This window comes from Serinus canaria, chromosome 10, assembly GCF_022539315.1.
Source record: "Serinus canaria isolate serCan28SL12 chromosome 10, serCan2020, whole genome shotgun sequence".
Lineage (NCBI taxonomy): Eukaryota > Metazoa > Chordata > Aves > Passeriformes > Fringillidae > Serinus > Serinus canaria.
Genome location: NC_066324.1, coordinates 3540936 through 3561431, shown reverse-complemented (window position 1 = coordinate 3561431; position 20496 = coordinate 3540936). Strand labels below are relative to the sequence as shown.

The window sequence follows — 20496 nt, the reverse complement described above, 5'->3', positions numbered from 1 at the left end:
AGCCTGCAATGTTTCATATGCTGGCACATCTGCATCAATCAATGTTATTCACAAGCCCATCAGCACAAATACCAGGTCACAGAGGGAACAGCCAGAGTGCTTTTCCCTCACCTGCAACACCACAATGCTTGAGACAGACCACAAAGGCAGCAAAGAATTATGCACTCTGAAGTAATTTTACCCAAGCTACAGCTATCAATACCTAACATCTAAAGCAAATAAGCACACTGGAGAGAAACCTGCTGGTTCCAAACCCTTCTCTTTGTCTGATTCCAAGCCCTGAGCTGTTTGGTTTGTGCATTATGGGCTTTTACCTTTGGACTCATTTTTGTCCTCATCTGTTTCAGCTTCAAGTTTGAGGCCATGTGGTTTCAGGCTGTTGGCAAGAGGCAGCTCCTTGCTTATTGTCAGTTGATTTTAATCCCCTTTCCTGAGGGCATCTGCCCCAGCATGGCTCCCAGCCACACCACCTCGGGCCATTCTTTCCCCATCCAGACAGTGCCAGGTTCCTCTGGCTCATGAATGGGAATCTTCCCTCCTCACCCAAGCCTGCCCCCATCCCACAACAGGAAAGCTGAGGCTGTTGAAAGAAACAGCAATGGCAACAAAGCTGGCATTGTTGTCCTGAAAAACCCCTGGCCGCAGCCGCCCCGCTCCGCGCGGGATAACGGATACACGGATGAATCCCAGCTTTTGTTTCCAAAACTTATTTGACTTTTTCTTTGGAGAAGGACTTAAAAATGGTAACAAAGTCACTGCTGTAGGCAAAGAGAGAAGTGGGGGGGGGAGGGGGGAAGTGGCACTGTTTTTCTCCAAGTCGGTTGTTCAGGGTGGTCTTTGGGGTGTGCATCTCACACCAGCCTCACGCTGGAGCAGCTCATGGGGTGGAGGAGGAGGAGGCACCAGTCAGGATCCTGGTGACAAATGAAGGGCACTTTTAGGCTTTTACTGATGGACTTGCTTTGCAATTCTGAGGAAAGATGAGAGTAAGAAATGCTCAGGGTTCATATTATGTTTATAATATGAAGACCTCAGACTGGTACATTTTAAGACTTCAGTGACCCTTGTGATCTCTGGGTCTTCCCTTCTGTGTAGGTCAGGACCCCACCCAGCAAGCCCTGGATAAAATCCAGCAAACCCTGGTTACACAAATGTGCTGTTTTAGAAGACATCCACTGCTGACCCAGCTGACTGAAGGAACAAGGCTTGCTGAGGATCCTGTCTTGTGTGGGAAGAAGTTTATGATTTACAGCCTCAATACACATTCACTGGGCTCCCTGCCTGCTACCTTTTTGTAACAGCAATACTCTTCTCTTGGATCCTTTGTAGAAAAAATTGTATCTAAATACAGATGGAGGTTCCCTTTGTGTCCATGGACCAAAACTATCAGTACAGACTTGGAGATTTAAATACAAAAGTCATGTCCCTCACCCCATCATCAAGCAACAACTCCACAGGTTAAACCTGAAGATGAACTTCCATCCTTCAACTTCCATAGGACCTATTTCATCCTAATGGACCTATTTAATGGTGTCTCCATGTTTTCATAGTGCAGCTGTCCAGAAGAGTGTTTTTTGCAGTCAGTCCAAATGACATTAGTGGCAGATTAGGAATCTGACACATCAATTAGTAATCCATTCACTTTTTCCAAAGTCCACATCAGAAACTATCTGAGAATGCCAAATTGGGCTTGAGATCTCCACGGACATTTGTTAGTCTTAAGGAAAGAATAATAAATCTCAGCTTTTCTACACTCATAAGGAAATCAGACTTCAATAAAGCTCAAAATTATGGCTCTCCAAAATTTATATTTTTGCCAGTATGGATGTAAGTTTTGATTGGATTTTGTTTTAAATTAAGAAACTTACACCTAGTCTTCCTTGGTTTTCATTTTTAAAGCTCATGTCAGCTTGTGTTCATGTCTGCAATTGGTTTCCTTACATTTCACTCAAAAACTGAAAAGTCTGCAAAGAATTCTTCTATTTGCACAAGATGTGCTGAAACAGGACTGCTCAGAGCATCTTACTGCAGGTCAACACCAGAAGAAGAAGGCCTGACACCTTGTAAGGTTAATGAAAAGATTGCTGCTGGCCTCCAGAAGACGCCAGACAACTGGTCAGAGGTTGAAATGGGTAGCCAGGCTCCTGGTGGGTGACAGCACAGATGGATGATTTTGATGTTCAGGTTGGGGGTGACAGACATGGCATTTCCCCCCTCTGGTTTGATTTGGCAGCACTGGGAGTTGATTAGGCTGCTGGTGGCAAAGCAGAGGGGGCAAAAGGGTTTGCCCCAATGTGTGACAGAGAATTGCAGCTCCTTGTGGAGTTAGATAACCTGGAACGTGTCCCCAAACACTTGTGGCAGCAAAATCCTCCCAACAGCTTCTACAACCTCCAGCTGGAGCCCTCCTGGCTCCTGTGCCCTCCCAGAGCCACAATACCCCCATGCCTTAGGTCCCTAAACTGGCCCTTACTGACCCCCAAACCCCTCCAGTACTCCTGAAATAGTTTTCTAAGATGAAGGCAAAGAAAGAAAACCAGCAGAGGAAAGACATTGTGGTCTTACCACCAAAACTGCCCTCAGAAAAGAAAATGGAGTTGGCAATTCTCTGCACAGATGGAGAGCTGTATCTGAAAGCATTACATCCCCTATTTATGAAGGGGATTTTTTTACAAGGCATTATTAGAAGGAAGCTTGTCAGCTCTGCTGAGAAACTTGGCAAACACCAGGGCAGACCAGTCTCACTCTTTCACACAGCTGGATTTTCTGCAGCTCAAGTATTTTTCCCCTCTTGCTCTTGGCCCATCCAAAGATGAGTGCTGAATTTCCCTTAGCATTACCCACAGGTTAATTTGTTATTAAGTTTAGGCTCAGTTTAACATCTTGGCTTGCAATCTAAATAAAACCAAAACCAAATGTCCTTCATTTCTGCTGAAACCACCCTCGGTTTGGCTCAGCTGCCTTTGGTGTCACTGGAGGGTGAACAGAAGATTCATTTTTGGTAGGTAACCTAAATATCCTTCATGCAACTTTGAAATACATTGCCATAAAGTAATTATTTGTCATGGAATGAGATTGGCCAGAACCTGAACACACTCCATTGGCTCTGACATAGCTGTGAAATACTTCTTACTGCAGGCAAGGAAGATACACCAGACACATGAGCTGCAGGAAGGGTGCAGAAAACCTCAGGCACAACTTCTTACTGCAGGAACAAAGCTGGGATTTCCCACCTTACATCCAGAGAGGCTGAAGGAAAGAGTGCTTGTAAACCCCCCAGGCACAGTCCTGCCCCCTGTAAAACTTTGTTCCTGGCCCAATCCTGCACCTTCCACAGCCCAACTGTGACACTGCAACCAGAGTGATGTCAATGGAAAGGGGAAAAAGCTCATCAGTGTTATGAGTAAGTGCAGTGACACTGGGCCTGGAGAGCAGGGAATGTGGAGCTGACCTTTGGTTCACTCATTATCTGCACTAAGAGCATGCAGCTGACTCTTCCAGTCAATTCTGTTTTCTTCTGCCCATGGGATATTTATAGGCAGCTTTAAAGAGTCTCCAAAATCACCTGCAGAAAGTACCCAGTAATCTCATTCTGCAAACTGCTGTCTGACTAGGACTTGTCACATTCTTTCCTGCTTTTTCCAGTGTGTTCAAAGTGTCTTACTTAGGTGGGATTGAGCCGATAAATCAAGTTATAGGAATTCTTTCTGTTGATCAAATAATTCTGCTTAAGGGCATTTCCAAAATACTGATGTTTACCATTTTAGTCACAGCAGATTACTTCACATGCAGTGATGAAACCATTCCCAAACTATTTAACTATTAAAGTCCTTGACACAGACACCTGAACTTCAGAGAAAACTTAGCAAGTTCAAAGATTTTGAAGCTCACGTTGGTTTTGTGGACCTACTCTTCACAATAAAGAAAATCAGAATTTGTCTCTATTACTGTCAATCATTTAAGAGATTGAGGCCTCTTTGTGCCATTCATAATCAGAACAGAGAGCTGAAAACAGGGGAAGAACAACTAGAAAGATTTCTGTGTACTAAAATGGGTATTTACATAAGCCTCCTGAAAATTAGGTTACGTATCAATGTGCTACATTTCTGAAATCATAACAAACACACCACTCTAGTAATTGCACTTGTCTGGCTTTAAATAAAAGTACCCTGCAGTGGCATAAGAAAAGAAAGAAACAGAAGGACAAGTTCTTACTTGTGCCCAAGTTCATGTGCAATTGTGAATGCCAGATTGAGACCGTTGTCTTCAGCAAGAACACATTTTCTCTTGGCACTGCAGACACCTCCTAGGTAAGCAATTCCTGCAACAAAAACAGAGAGAGTGTTCCCATCAGAACCACAGAAACAGCTCATTCATTCAAACATACAGCAGTAACAACCAAAGTGATCAAAAATGCAACCAGAATGAAAAATATTAGAGCAGTTTCCATACAACATCATCTGAGTAGTTTCTTCCTCATCCTAGTGAAGAATCAGTCCAGAGTTTTGTCAGACAGGAAATAAGTAAAACACACTCACCTCCACTGCTTTTGTTGAAAAATGTATTTAACTGTAAACGGTATTTAACTCAAATATAATTCAGTGACCCAAAAATTCATCTAAACTTGTCTACTAATTCCCTCTACTTCAGCATTAGAAGATGCAGTGAAGGAGCCTGAACAAGCATTTAAATGGAGTTCTGTTTTTCAGAATGAAGTCAGGCAGCAGGAATAAAACAATAAAGCAGAGACTCTGAAAAGATCTTACATTTTCCCTTCTTTTCACGCTTAAAAGAAAGCGAGAGTGTCAGAGCCAGGAGAGCTGGCAAAGTGCTGCTGGTGAGTCACAAAGCCAATGTAGGTGGCACAAGTCTCCTATTACTGAGTGGAATTTAGGATTTGATCCATGCACAGAATTCTCCTGTTTGTGTGGGCACCACGAACGATTTGAGGCTGAGGCCAAAAAGGAATCCAAAAGCTATGGCATGGAACCTCTGCTATGGAAAAACAATAGTCCTCATCTGCCCTTCCTGCTGAAAGTGCCCCTGCACTTGGGAATGCTGTGCTGGCACCTCAGGGTGTCCCAGGGGATATATCTGCTTTTATTTGTATTTAACAGCACACAAGGCATCTATTTCCTCACTGCAGTACTGGTTCCATGGAGAGGTGCCTGGATGGATCTGCCTTTAAGGAGCAGACCATGACCATGCAATGGAGCTTGATCTCCTTGTTTTCCTTTCTTTCTTTTCCTCTCAGAGCTGACAAAGCTGTGTTTATTAGGGTGCAAATGCAAAACTTTAGACCTGGAAGAAGTCCAGCTCTGTTTTTATGAGATTTGACAATAATAAGGATGCAGCTGCCAGGGGTGTTCTGGATGGAATGAAGGGATGGGCAACAGCCTTTTACTTCAGCACTTGCAGAGAAGAGTGAAGGCAGAAATCAGGCACTAACACTTGCTTACATTAAAAATGATGACTGTGAAAGGGCAGATCCATACCACAAACAAACAAAAAAAATGAGATCAAGATTTAACCTTTTAAATCAATGGCCTAAAAGGCTGGATTTCAGCATTCTCCTTGGACTGACTTGCTTCTTTTATGCAGAATAGTCCAAAGGATGTCAAGGAATTGCTCAGGAGGGAACAGACTTCTTTGGGAAAGATTTTTGAGATTGCAAGCTCAATTCACACACACCTGGTGGCCCAATGAATGAGTCCCTTTTTGGTTAAAGGGAAGCCAAAACCAAGCATTTGAGTCAGCTGAAAGACACTTTTACTGAATAGGGAGAGATATTTTGGTTCCCTTTCAGCAGTTTTGACCAGAGCAGGACTTTTACCAAATGTGTTTTATTCCTACTACTAAGCCTGATTATTCCACCCTTATCTTCCAGTAACCTGTGCCAATATCTCTCTCAGTTGTGTCTGACACATGAGGTTTTAACTGAGAAGCAACAATTGCATTTCAGGCTCGGGGGTCAATCAGGCAAGTCAGCTTTGCTTGAAATTATTCACTCTAAATTCCTTCTGAGAGATTTTATAAAATGAGGCTGGGTCTATGTTTGCCATCATGGAGAAGGAAGGGGGCAACATTCCCATTTTTGGGAGGTGTGGTGCAGCAGAACAGTCTAGAATTCTGGCAATATATTAAAATATGTTAAATACCAATTAAAATGTCAAATACATTATCCCAAATAGTAATTCTTCTGAAGTCTTTGTTTACTGGCTCTAATCCCCACTGAACCTGGCAATGCATATCCACATTATTATTTTGGCTTTTGCTCTGTGCTAAAACCTTCATTATTCAAAGGTGGAAAAGTAATGATTAAGGACTTGTACATCCACCAGTGGTCAAAGAAGTAGAGACTGTGGCTCAGTTACAGACTCTTAGTCATCTATTTTTATTAGCTATTTTCAGTGCTTAATGTGAATTCTGTGTGGCCATTTTATAATATCTGCAATGATCAATTAAAAAATGCAGCCATTAAAATTAGTTTATTATTACAGAAATGGACTGGGCAGAGAAACTCATAATCCTGGAAGAGAAGAAACCTTTGGAGTACATGGAATGAGCTCAGTAAGAAGTCCAGCTTGTGAGTTGCTGAGTGCTTATTAATAAGAATCATTCTGGAACAGCAAGCCAGTTATAACAAATTGGTATCACATTTTAAGCCTAAAAAGTTTGCTTTAAAAACGTTTTTGAAATCTATTTTTTCTATCAAACTATTTCCTAAGACTATAATTTTCCTTTGGACCAATACATTTTAGCATGAATTCCTCTCATCAGAATATCAACAGCAAATAAATTATTGATCTGCAAGCAGACTCCAGATCTTTAGTAAATCTAGCTGAACCATTAACATAAATGCAGCTTTTTTGTAAACCAGTACAATGATCCAAATAACTGATATGCAGAGAAAAACACACCTTTAACCAACAACAACAGTAGCACAATGCCTTGGAAGCTGCATTAACATGATTTATATCTTCATTGGGATGAATGGAAACTGTTGTTTGCCTCTTAAATTTCCAGATTTTTATCTGAGCCTTTCAAGTCTGCAGAACTGGAATAAAAACTTCACAAATTCTGACATGTTTGTGAAAATCCTGGCGTGCCATGGTTCTACCAGGCTGGGAATAATATAAGAGGAAATGCTTTTATTTGGTAATTTTGCTTCTGGCTCTGTCTGTGAGACAGGTGTGTGCGTGTGAAAAAGAAAAATAAGGAAGGAAGCTGAACTGGGATTTTTGTCTTTTATTTTTTAAGAAAACCCCACACTTCTCATGTGCCTCTGCAAATATACAGATAGTGACTTTCTTTGGGGGAAAAATGTCCTTATCTTTCAGATATGCTGTCAGCAATTACCACAAATCTATTTTTAATATATAAAAGAGGTCAAGCAGGAGCATCAGTGGAAGAGGGAAAGGAAAGCCAATTACTATTTTTACTATTACCAAGCACGAGGGTTTTTTTCCTTTCTCTCCTGAGAAATTACATAATTACAGCCCATAACTTCTGTGCTTGGGCTTGGACACACAGAGCTATCTGCACTTCCACAGCAAGCCTGGGACACAGGCAACTGTGTAAACTCACATTTATCCAAAAACTTGTCATACATAAACAGTTTGCAGCTGTTGGCCTTCCTGCCAGCTATGAGCCCTCCACCAGCAGTATCTCCAAGGGGAATGATCCCATCTCTCCCCCCAGCCCAGCAAGGCATGAGGACATTACACACTTGCCACATGGATGGCCAAAGCTGGGAGAAGACAAGTCCTGGTGTGTGGGCTCCCATTCTGTCCTACTCCAAACACCTGGGGCTCCCTCCTGATGGCTCTGGAGTACTCACTCAGCAAGTGGTTTGTCCAGGTACTCCAGCTTTCAACTCTCTAATGTCTTGTTTTCATTGCACTCCTAATACTTTAATCTCTTCTTTTGCCAAACACCTCTGGATACAGAACTTTTACTTGATTAAAACTTGGCTGGCTCTCCTCCTGCTCAATGTATTTGCTGTTGGGAAGGGAGCCAAACTCCCAGTCCTGAAGTCTGCTTGGCACAAGACAGAGACTCCCTGCACATCCACATGCTCAGAGCAAAGCTCCCATTCCCCATCATTACTACTTTGGTGTTGAGCTGATGTTTTTCTCATCCTCCCATGATTTTCAATTTGTGCAGCTCACACATTGCCATCAATTACATTCCTGTAGCCTCTCTTAACATCCTACAGGAGTAAAATCAGGAAACCCTGAAGTGATTCATGCTCTGCCTTTCCATTCAATGGCAATGATATGTTTGACAGAGATGCCCTGCCTGTATTTACACATCAAGTCAGTCACCAAGGGAATCTTTCAGTGCTTGTGATACTTAAAATGAAAAATACTTCTCCCTTTCTATAAAGCCTACATAGAAAAGGTTCCAAAATTTAAGAAACATTAAAGAAGAAACCCACTAAACTCTCTCCAAGATAGGTACTAACACTGTTCTACAGCTGAATAAACACAGGTCTCCAGAGCCAGCAGTATCCAGGTGAAAAAGAACTGTATCCATGGAAGGGCCCTCTGCAGCACATACAACACAGACAGGCTGAGGCTGTCACCACTGAGCCTCCAGGCCAAGTCTGGTTTAGAGGGATCATCCAGAAGAGTGAACAGGGTGAGCTGTTCCTTCATTTATGAGAATGTCCTAATTCAAAGCTGGACATGCAATCTTAGTGGCACAGATTAATTTGGCTTCATGCTGGCTAGTCCTCCAAGATGCCAATTTCTGTTAATCTTGCAGTAACAACATGGTTTCCATTAGACTTCAATATTCATGTATGGAAACTGTTTCCCTTAGCAAAAATTTTCATTGTTACTGCATTTAACAAAAACCACACAGGAAACAACACACTCATCATGAACCCCAACTCCAGAAATTACAGCGCAAGCATCCAGTGCAGGAGACACAGCTACAGTCAGGTAGGAAAACAAGTTAATAATCACACCAGGGCAAGTCACAGTATTTTGAACTCAATTCTTTATAGAGGAAGAGCTTCTGATGTCATGGACCAGCTGATGGAAACCACCAGGACTCCTGAGAATACCCACCAGATCCTGACTTTCTGCACCTGGGCAACTTTTTGCAAATGTGCCCATCACCACAGAATCCTCTTCTCCCTGTGGAGAATATAGCCTGTCCTGAATTTCACCATGACCCCTGTAAAACCACAACCTGCAGAGATGTAGCACAACTTTCCCAGAACTCACACAGCTGTCCTGTAGTGCCCAATAAAATAACTTCTTCCTCTGAAAACACTGTCATTTCCAGTGTACACAACTGCTGTCAGAATCCCAAAAGCCCAGCAAGAAAAACAAACAGCTGAAACACAAAGTGTAGGTACTTTCTGAATCTCCTGATTTTCATTACACTCATCCTGAAGGACCAACAGATCAAATCTCTCCCTGATATTCACAGTGCCAGCTGATGTTCCTGGAGCTCACAAGGATAAACTATAAACTCCTCAGAACACAAGGTCCTCATAGCACAAATGAGTGAAATGTTCAATACCTCTGGCAGGAGAGAGTTTTCTGATTAGGCATTACTACAGATATCAGTAGATATTAAATATTCTAGTTATTAGGAATAACTAGAGATACTTGGCATTGAATATTGATACAACACCCAAGGGTCTGATGAGTGGTCCTGGATAACATTTCACAAGACCAGAGCTCTAGCTGAACAAGCCAGGTTCAACCACGTGCCTTAGTCTTTGTGGAAGGACTGTGAGTCAGGCAGAAACACCCAAATTTTAGCCATGGCACCACTGCAGCTCAACAGAGCTCAGTCAATTCTTTCATCCCACACTGGAGCCCAGGTAGGAATGCACTGCCCCATTTCCAAACAAATTACCTGACACCTAAACCAGCTGCCCTCCTCAGTGCCTTCCTGATAAAAATACCTTTGTGAGGCCAGACCTCTTCATGTCTGTAAACCTGCAGAGGCAGCAAGATTTAATCATCAGAGCTTAGAGGAGTGCATTTGCTATCTTCTTTTTCTCTGTTTAATTAGCCTGCAGGACAGCAATTAATGGAGCACGTGGAATCCCCTCCCCAGCACAGCCAACCCTCAGCTTCACCTTTCAGTCTTTCTGCAGGGCTTTTCTGTTTCTTGGGAACCCTCCTGAGGTTTTACAAGTTTAATGGATGAATCATTTATCTGCCCCTTTACCAACCTGCCCACACACAGACATTCCCCAAGATGGCAAGAGCTTTACTCCAGTGTTGTTTGCATTGGATTTACACTCTGCTAATTCACTGATTTAGGCACAGGGGGCTGCCCTGACAGTAGCAAAGCTCTAGAGACTGAGACCTCTCCTAGCTTCAGGGATATCTGTCCTCACCCACACCAGCAAAAGCTGTTTCAGACAGCAAATGCAGTGAGATAAGACAGCTGAGAGATGTTCACTTTTTTTGGCCAAGAAGATCCCTTTAACCAATGCCTACAAAAACATTATTCATGCTGCATTATAACAGCAGACAACCCTTGGAAACCCTCAGAGGCTTGACACGGCCATCTCTGAAACCACATTCCTTTCCAGTGCCATTCACCAGGACTTGGGATCACAAACACAAAATATTCACCACACTGACCATACCTGAGGAGAGGTGTGGTGTTCACTGGGTTTAGAGAAAGCTGGAAACAAGCACCCTGCTCAGCCCTGTGGAGCAGATATCCATCAGTGACACAGGCACCACTGATCTTGCCTTGCAGCAAGGGAATGCACTAAAAGCCCACCTGAAGTTCTTTCCAGCCCTATGTTTCTAAGCTTTTATGATAAAACACCAGGATCTGAGACCTCAGCAAAGCAGGAGATAAAAGAAATTCCCTCTCTCTCTGACATCTGCTCTTTGTTCAGCCTGACATCCTCCGTGCCATTAATGGCTCCTCCCTTTCAGCAAACCATCACTCCCCTGCATGACAGCACATTAATAAATCCTCCCTTCCAAGGAGACATGAGGAGTGCCTTAATTAACTGGGGCAGAGGAAGCAGGGTATCATCTCCATGTTTACTCTACTTTGATATGCTAACAGCCACATTCCTGAGAGCTTCTCCCCAACACTCCCCAGAGCCTGGGCTGCTGCTGAATGCAGATCTCAAACACAGCTCCTTCCTGCAATCCTGTTTCTCTAGTTAAATATGGGGTTTGGGACATTTAGCCCAAATCAGACCACCATTCCTGAATGCTGATTCCCAAATCCAGGCAGCTAATTCACCATCTGCTTACAGACATCACTGCCTGGTGCTGAAAGTCTCCATGCTCACACACACACAGGGATTACATAGGCTGGATTACTCCCAGTAAGATATATTAGGACAGCTGTTGAGAGGAAAGGCAGGGGAAGAGCTGGCCAGGTGGAATTGAGAGAGGGATTCCAGTTGGAGATTGGACTGAGTGAGTTAACACACCGTGGTGGGAAGAATACAGAAGCCTGGCATAATTCAAATTTAGTGAACAAGGCAAGAAGAGAAATGGGAAGAGATAAGAGAATGAGAAGAGACAGGGACAGAAAAGTAGCAAATGGAGATAATATGGGTTTTCCAAGGCTTCAGGAAACATGACTTTGATCTCCTAGGCAGCAGGGAGTCACTTCTGAGGGAGGCAGGGGTCAAGGAGGGCAGCAGATAAGATCAGAAAGGAAGATGAGCTCCCTGAGAATGTCTGTGTGTACTTACTGCTAGAGAAAAATGGATCTCCAGCCCTGGGTCAGAAGTCTCTGGCATCTTGGGTTCACTTGAGGAATTACTGAACGAGTCTGAGGACATGGAATTGTTCAGGCCGGGAGGTGTGGGCAAACCCTGGCACTGAGCATAAAGGAGGGATAGCTGTTGGAACTGGTATAGGAACAAGAGATGGAAATCAGAGAGATACAAGATAGTGAGAGAAAAGGAGAGAGGCACAGGGGACAATGTTGTTCAGGGATATCTCACACCAGAAAAGAATCAGATCTGGCAGAAGGCAGCAGAGACCTGATGCTTTTGAAAGGCTACAGGAACAGAGACTGGGAACTCAAAGAAAACATTACCCACAACAGTGAAACCAAGCTGCAAATCAGGATTTGGATCCTGACCCTTGAAAGTCACCTCTGCCTGGAGCTCAAAGGCATTTGGATTTGAGTATCTTGTGTTGGACTCATGGTGTTCAGTGGAGGAACCTGCCAGTGCTTCCTACAAGCTGCTGTAGAGTTAAGCAGGACCTTCCCTTCCCACCTGCATGGAAAGATCAGCATGACAATAGGAAACAGGCAGGCAGCCCATCAAGGCAGCAGCAGGACTCAGCACTGGATTCAGGGTTTGTGGAGCTCTGGGAGTAACTTGCTTTCACTGCAGTGGCTGCAGCACAGAGACACAGGATAAAAATGACTCCACATCCCTCACCTGCTGGATAGCTTGAGAAGAGGAGAGAGCTCCACCTGCTCCTGCTCTAAACAGCCTTTATGAATCTCACCCTTCCCTTTCCCAGATGTTATCAAACACCAGTATTTCAGTATTTTTATTTTGACCTCTGCTGTCTGGTGGAAGAGACCTTAACTCAAGAATTGCATCAGTTGTCCCCTAAGCTGCATCTTTCAGGAAATAAAGAACTCATCCAAAAAAGAGAAAAACATAACTCTTCCATTTTCCCACCACTCTGCTACGTGCCTGTGTCAGTCTGCCAACACCTGTCTTCAGGATGGATTCCCACCTGCAGGCTTACATCTCCCAAGGAATGGAAAAGCAATCCTGGCACTGCCTGCCATAGCTGCAGCTCTGCAAACTGTGTAAGGTTCCAAAACCAGCCTTGGGGCTATTTTCATCTTCCTTTTTTCAGATAAGTTCTGTCAATTCCACTTTTGGACTTGTCAGTTTGTCCCTGCAACTCATCTGAGCCACCTGCTTCAACGGGCCTGAATTCAGAGAGAAGGAAGAAAAATATCAAATCAGAGCTTTTAATGAGACTGCTAAACAGTCTCATTAAAAGGAATGGAACTCAGCAGCAGGGATTCTGGAGCCTTTAAATTCCTCACTATCTCCCTTCCAGAATGAAGAGACAAGGTCAGACTTGGCAATAATTCAGAAAAAATATTTGGAGTCTCTGTACCAAACAGCATCTGCTTTAAGAGCAAACAGTCAGGGTGCAGAATTCAGTTCCAGTTTTTCCCTTCCTGTAGTTACAAACACTAAGTAACTCATGAAGCTTTGCAAATTAAATTAAAAGATTCTTTTAACAGTTCCAAGAGCTTTCCTGAGCCATGCCTATCTCTCCCTGCTGTGGTGTTGGTCAGGGGTGGGCTCATGAGCAAGGATCAGTCCTGCAATGGTTAAACAACATTAATGAACAATATTTCAGTGTCTAGAGAGTGTCAGCCCAGCCTGCTGAACGTTCTGGAGATGGCTGAACACCTGTGCTGCTGCTGAATGGCTTTCTTCCACAGCTCCCCATTGAATTGTTTCCATGCTCTTACAGAATGACTCAGCAATTGTTACTCTCCAAACCTGAATGAATCTACACTTTCAAAACACATTCATATTTAAAGTGTATTTTATTTTTAGGTGCTGTATGCATGCCAAAGCTGTTCTCCTGGCAACATCAGGTGAGCTGCAGGGAAGGCAGCAAATGGGATGATGCACAGTGATCCAACCCCAAACAGATCCTTTCCCAAATTCCTTCTGTGATACTTTTCATATGCAGCTCCCACATCCTGACTTCCAGGGCTGCTGAAGCTCCTGGCTTCACATTGGTGAGCTGCCAGCCAGCACTGATAAACTTATTTAGTAATTCTTGATTCAGCCTTTCTGTTTTAATTCTTTGCTGAGTGCTGGTTTAACCTCACAGCCTGACTTGACAAGGCTGACAAATCCTAGTGCTGTGCCTGATAAGGGTAATGGGGTTGAGTTACTCTGTTAAGTCAGAACTTGGGTTGAAAAGCTGATACCCAGCACCTCCCCTCAGCAACCCTGGCTGAGACCTCTGCTGCCAGGGGTGGGGAGTGAAAATGATCCTTGGAATGGCTCTGCTCCTCTCCCCAAACACCACCAACAGACATCACATTTGTTCTGGTAGAGCACAATAGCACCGAGGAAAGGGAGGTGAGAATAAATAAAAAATCCCTAAACTTACTGCAAAATTAATGGCTTGATTTCCTAGAGATTGCCACTTCCACTTGGGGCTCCTGATGCAAACGTGGATGCTGCAATCTCACTGGAGCATCAGAGGGACATGGCTCCTTCCTCTGCTTAGTTTCCTAATTTTTAGAAAACTTCTGAAAGCCTAATATTTCTGAGCTCCATATCCTCAAGTTTGATTCCAATTAGCCAATGGGTTATAAAAATATTAGGGAACAACCATCACTGGGGGAGACAGACAGGAGCACAAAGCACACACAGGGCATAGACACACCCACCAAACCAGGTTAAAATCTTTGGATTACTGCTAACCCAAAGGGCTTCTCCTCTCCTCTGGGTTCCCAAACAGAGCTGTCCATCCTGGCACCCACTCCCCAGGAAGGGAATGACCCACAGGGTGGTTTATGCAGACATAAACACATCACAGCATCAGCCAGACTGAAGAGAAGCAATGGCTAATTTCAGAGGTTACAGGGCTGGAGATATTTTATTATGTCCTGAATCTAGTTCCTTAAGTACCCCTTTCTGTAGATTCCTCAAAGATGAAATGTCACCTTTAAAGCCACCAGCTACAGAGAAATTCTCACTCTGAAAAAGACCAGCCTGAGCTTTTCTCACACTTTATAAAAAGAAATCTCTCATGTTCAAACTTGAGCTCCAGTGAAAGAAAACACAAATTTGGATGAATAGCACTGAGCTCCTTGCAATGACTGACAGCAGCCAGGGAGTCCCTGGTGCCTCACAGACACAAGTCAAGGCACAGTCCCAGTCCTGGGGCCTTTATGGACTCAATTCAGAAGTGACAGCCCGGGAGGCTGACAGTGACAGCACTAAAGAAAATTGTCACAGGATCCTGCAGGAGCCAGGGGACATTGTGTGTTCATGTCACTGCTCCAGGACTTTGTGCTGAAGTTCTCCCAACAGGGGAGAGAAGTGCCTCTTCTAGTCCCACATGTTTCTAAATAAAACACCCCCAGGAAATGCAGTTGTTCCTCAATACCTGCCTGGGTGACACTTCCAGTTCTGAGCCAAAGCCCTGTGTCCCTGACTGAGAATTCTGTCCTGAGTGTGCAGCACAGTTTGCAGGGTCTCCTCAGCTGTCAAAGCCCACTCAGGATTCCTGGGGGACTCTGCAGCAGGAGCAGCTGCACTCCCCAGCTAGGCAGGTGGGGTATTTTTGAACCAGCCTGCCTGGGAGCCCAGTAGCAGTGGTCTCCTGGCAGCTGCCATTTTATGAGAAGCATTTCCCAACAAAGCCACCTGATTAGTGATAACATAATCAGCTTCATGGCATCCCCACAGAACAAGCTGGATGTCTATTACATCCTCTCTAACAGGACCAGCTATCAAAATCAGCACAGGCTTGATCAAAGTCTCACTGGAACCAACAAATTATAACTCCCAGGTTTGGAAAAGTGCATTAAATCATTTCCTGGCTTCTTTTACTCAGTTTTCACCCCCAGAAGGTTGACTTTTGTCTTTCTTCTTAAGTGTAAATGCAGGAAGCTTTATTTACCTCCATGCTCAGATCCTGCTGTGGCTCACAGACACTGGTGCATGGGTCCTGCACCTCTGCAAACCCATCAGTGCATTGAACAAAATCCTGGCTCCAGCAGGCAAGAGCTGAGATTCCTCATCGTGGAAAGGGCCAAATGCTCTCAGAATCCAGACCTTTGCTCTGAGCCAGGAGCTTCACACCCTGCACAGTTCCTCAGATGCACAGAGACATCCCAGGGAATGCCAACATGGGAGGGCTGTGCCAGGAACCTCTGCCCCTCCTTTGGCTCCCCAGAGGGAGAAGGGAAATGAGAAGATCCATGTGAGACAGATAATCCACAGAAAGAAGTCTGGGGCAAATCAGAGAACATCATGGAAGAAGGAACCAGATACCAGGAGGAAGAACATGAACTGAAATATAATTATTGAATTCTGATGAGGTACCAGACATCGCTGAAAGGAAACTAGAAAGTTTAGAACTTCTGCAGCCCTTAAACAACACTTTTGTGTTGCAGGATCCCAGGATTGCTACAGGAAAGCATCTCTATTCAGATGCTGCTGAATGTGGTACAGGTCAGGCAGGAATCACAGGGAAAACCATCTGGCAGGGCAGAGCAGCTCCAGTGAACAGTACTGCCCCTCTGAAGTGAGCAGACACTTGGAAGAGTCATCAAAGGCATTAGAAGGAGCACCAGACTTCCCCAGGAGCCAGGACACAGGTCCAGAGAGCTATAGCAGGAATTTCATCCACTCTTGGACCTAGACAAGACCAAGCTGGAGACAACATTTGCTCTCTGACTGACAGAGCCAGAAAAGCAAACAAACTGGAGCACACAAAAGAAACATGAGCATACAGGTTTCTTAAACAGAAATATAAAAATACATTCTAAATCAAAATCTAACTTCAGCCTCCTATTTTCCTGTCATTTCAAGAACAACGAAATCTGATTAGACTGATGGACTCATTTTCAATAAATAAAAACATCCACACAGAGTTTCCTAACTCACTGGCCAGTTTTCTTATAAATAACTGCAGTGTTTACACTGTTTGTCTGCTACAGCACAAATATTGCTGTACATGCTGGAGCCTGATGGATGATATTACTAAAAGCAACAAGCAGATCCTCAGCAGAACATTCATGTGTACCCAGCAGCCCAGCTATGGGCAGGCAGAGCCTTAGTGCAAACAGCCCCACAAAAATGTATGACACAACCACACAAAACCAACAAGTGCCTTAAACCTCCTGACTGCTCCTCACCACCAACCAAAGCAGGAATACAAGGCTAATTCCAAGCTAAGCAAACACAGAAATCCTTCACATTCTACAAATCATGCTGAAAGAGTACAGGAGGAGAATTATTTGATGGGTTGAGTCAGTGGGTTTTACTATTATTATTCTGATAAGTTCAATGTATTTCTATCAGCTGATATATTTGTCAAATTAATCCAGGCAAAACCCTGCAGATAATAGGATTCTGACCCTGAAATTAGTAAACCTACTTAGCAGAACCTTTGTGTCCAAATGAAATTCCAAGGAAATCCACTTCTGTTCAAGAGACAGTTTACACACAAATACACACACACATATGTATATACAGCTGTCAGTGATAACTTGGCTAAAATTTCCCTATCTGTAGTCACCTTCCAGTATTTTCTACAAGGAATATCTGATCAAATCTGTATGTGTAAAATTCAAAGTATTCTGCCATGCATTTAGAGACAGTAATTTATTTCCAGAATGTGTCTGTGGATTCTTGGGTCAGCTCAAAATTTCATCACCTTCCCCACAGCACCTGCCATTAATATTTCCAGCCATGGAATGAGCTTGTAGTGGATCACAGCTGGCTGGTGCACACTCCCTACTGAACTTTCAGCACACTGGTAAACACAGGGCACATTTTCAATGTCTGGTAAACACAGGGAAGATTTTCAGTGCTGCAAAGTACTGTTAGATACCCAATTCCTATTTGCATTACAGGGAGCACAATCCCAGCTGAAAAGCTTGGAATTTGTGCTGAGGCAGTAGGAGAATTGTTAAATAAAGCCCAACAACATTCCAAGGATTTAAAGTGACTTTCAGTCTACTCAGTGCACTTGGTGTTGCAAAATCCTGCCAGGACCAGACACCCTGCAAATGGGTTAGGTATAATACCAGGTCATGTTACCAGATGATTAACCAAAGCTGGGAAAAAACCAATTCAAATGAAAAAAAAAAATCAGCACAGATCAAATTCCCTTCTTGGGGAAGGGGAGGGAAAGTTTTATGCACATTTCCCACTGTGGTTTTCCTGGTTATCACCAGTAAAATCTCATCTCCACATTACTTAAAACTCACTCTCAAAATTGCATTTCACCTTGGCAGCTGCAAAACAAAAGAAATGTAAAAGTACAGTAGGCAACTGTCCTTCATTTCCTTCCTTTACTCTTACATATCCTGTGTGCAACTGGAATGCTTCTATTTGATTATCCAGTGGAGCAAATGCTACAATGAATGCAATCATGCCTTATTGCCCTGCATGTCTGCAGCCTATTGCACAGCTATGTACAGATGTTTTTACACAAGCTTGGTTTTCTAGCTACAGGGTCTATAAAACAATAGGAACTATCTGAAATGTTTTCAAGCCAGCAAAGGATAAAGGCACTGTAAAGCAGTCAACTGGATAAAAGCCATCTATGTCTGACAGGAGAAGAAAAACCTCCGAGGTTTCTCGATTAGAAACGCGTCAGATTTCTGGAAGTGCTGCAGTCTGCAGCAAACTGACCAGGAATGTGTAAACACAGGGGAAAATAAGGACCCAGGCAGTGGAAAGAAGGAACACAAACCTCTGGCCTGTTGAAGGGCTTAACCACTATTTCACTGACCTGAAGAACTGGCTGGTGCCCAAGGAAGTGGAGCTGCCTCTGGTAGACTTGCACCATGGGGATCACAGCTCTGATCTCTTTGGTACAGAGCTTTGGATTTTACTGAGGAAAGGCCCTGTTTACAAATTCATTTCCTTCTCCTCTCAATACATTCTTTTTTTACCAATAAAATACAGTGCAAAAACCCCTGAATGTGTTGTTTCATGGTCTGTCAGGGAGGCACCAGGAATTAACGGGTACGGCGCCAGGCTGGAAATGGGGATGTGCAAAATCATTCTATGTTCTTGGATGAGAACCAGGGAGAAATGGTTTTTATGAGTCTCATTTTCCCCTGTCCACCTGGCCTGAAGCGTGTCATAGCAGAAGATTCTGCTTTCTGCTGCAGAGAGAGCCTGGGGTTGGCATTCCCAGCCCAGAGGGGTTATTTATAGAGCACTGACAGCAGGTCTGACACCGTGGAAAAGAAATACTATTTATCTTTCCACAGCCTTTTATAACAAAAGGGGAAGTAAGAAGCAGGGTGAGCTATGAAAGCAGAATTGATGATTTTATTTGTTTTATGATCATTCTGGTGAGAATCCCCCAGAGAAACAAACCCTCAGCAAGGGGAAGTGATGGGGCTGCAGAGTGAAGCAGTGCAGCAAGCATGGCAAATCTCCATTGACATGGATGAGGCAAGAGACAAGAGCAGAAATACTACAAACCCCCAAAGACACGAATGGTCTGTCCACAGACCAAATATAATGAGCTTGTTCTGCTCGTGTCTGCCTCAAAGGCTTCTCAGCCTCACACACACAGTAGCCAGGAGCAGTTCCAGAGCTTTTCCTGACAGTTGTTTGGCAGAGTGGGCTTAGCTGGACATTATTTAGGCTCCTGCTTCTCTGTTTGCAAACACAATGACCCCTTTCCGAGATAAACAGCAGAGATTTCTTTAAATCATCATTAAATGCTGCTTAGCCATAAGCAAAACCTTGGTTCTCAAGCAGTGTCCCACAAATCATCTCTAATTTAGAAAACAATTGAGGCACAAAGATGTCTAGGGAATAAAGCTATAATTCAGAAGTTCTAGCATAGTATATTCAGGAGAACCAAAACCCTAAGACCTGCCTGTCACACAAAATAAAATACTAAAATATTACACTTCTGATTGTTTTCTCTCCATGCCAGCATGAAAATGTACTGAATTGCTTCTGAAGGACACTATCCTGCAAATTCACTGGGAATTGTTAGTTCAAACAGTCCTAACAAGCCTTTTCCCCCAGAGTGATTACATGTCAAAGCCCCAGACACAGCAAGAGGGTGAGGGGTAAAGAGATGGGGAAAGGAACATCACATGCAGGTATCTGCCCTTTAAGCTATGAGACCAAAATTCCCAGGTGCTTTGTGTACATGTCTATATAATTTCACACAGACAGAAATGGCCCTGGAGTGGAATGCAGGACGTGTTTGCACCTGCACCAGTCAAGCTGCACAATGATTTAGCACATAAAGTGATTTATGAGATGGAGTTGAAATCAAAGAATAAAGTCAGAGTATCAGAAAAAATATCAACAAAGTCATGGCAAATATTTTCCCTCGTGACTGACTCCTTTCAATAAAGGCAGCAGACAGAAGCTTAGCTACCCACCAGTGAGACACCAGGCTAGGATTTGGGCTGGAGTCCTGGATTCCTGAGGGGAAGGGACCATAGTTCTGGTAGCCACTGAATTTTTTGAAGAAAACCAGGCTGGATGGGACTGGAGCAGCCTGGTCTAGGGGAAAATGTCTCATGGTAGAGGGCTGGAATGAGCTGGGCTTTAATGGTCCCAAATCATTCCAGAATTCTATGATATTTCTACCAAGATGCATTTCATTCAAACAGAAATCAGCACCACCCTGAATAATGCTGAGATGTGATGGCCTGGAGAATATTTACTCAATAATATGTTGCCTGGTAAAAGCACTATGGGTCCTTCCCACAGCATTTTAGACATCTGCTCACTTGCATTTATCAAAGCACATC

General features: G+C 43.7%; 1 protein-coding gene across 2 annotated transcripts in view; it reads right to left on the bottom strand.

Annotated features, from left to right (window-relative positions):
- The window catches only part of ADAMTS17 (ADAM metallopeptidase with thrombospondin type 1 motif 17), a 155748-nt gene that overhangs the window by 93716 nt on the left and 41536 nt on the right, over positions 1-20496 (bottom strand). For both annotated transcript variants that reach the window (XM_050978430.1, XM_050978431.1), the window contains exon 8: positions 4216-4321. In XM_050978430.1, coding sequence (XP_050834387.1) covers positions 4216-4321 — 106 coding nt within the window. The remainder of the gene's footprint in view (positions 1-4215; positions 4322-20496) is intronic.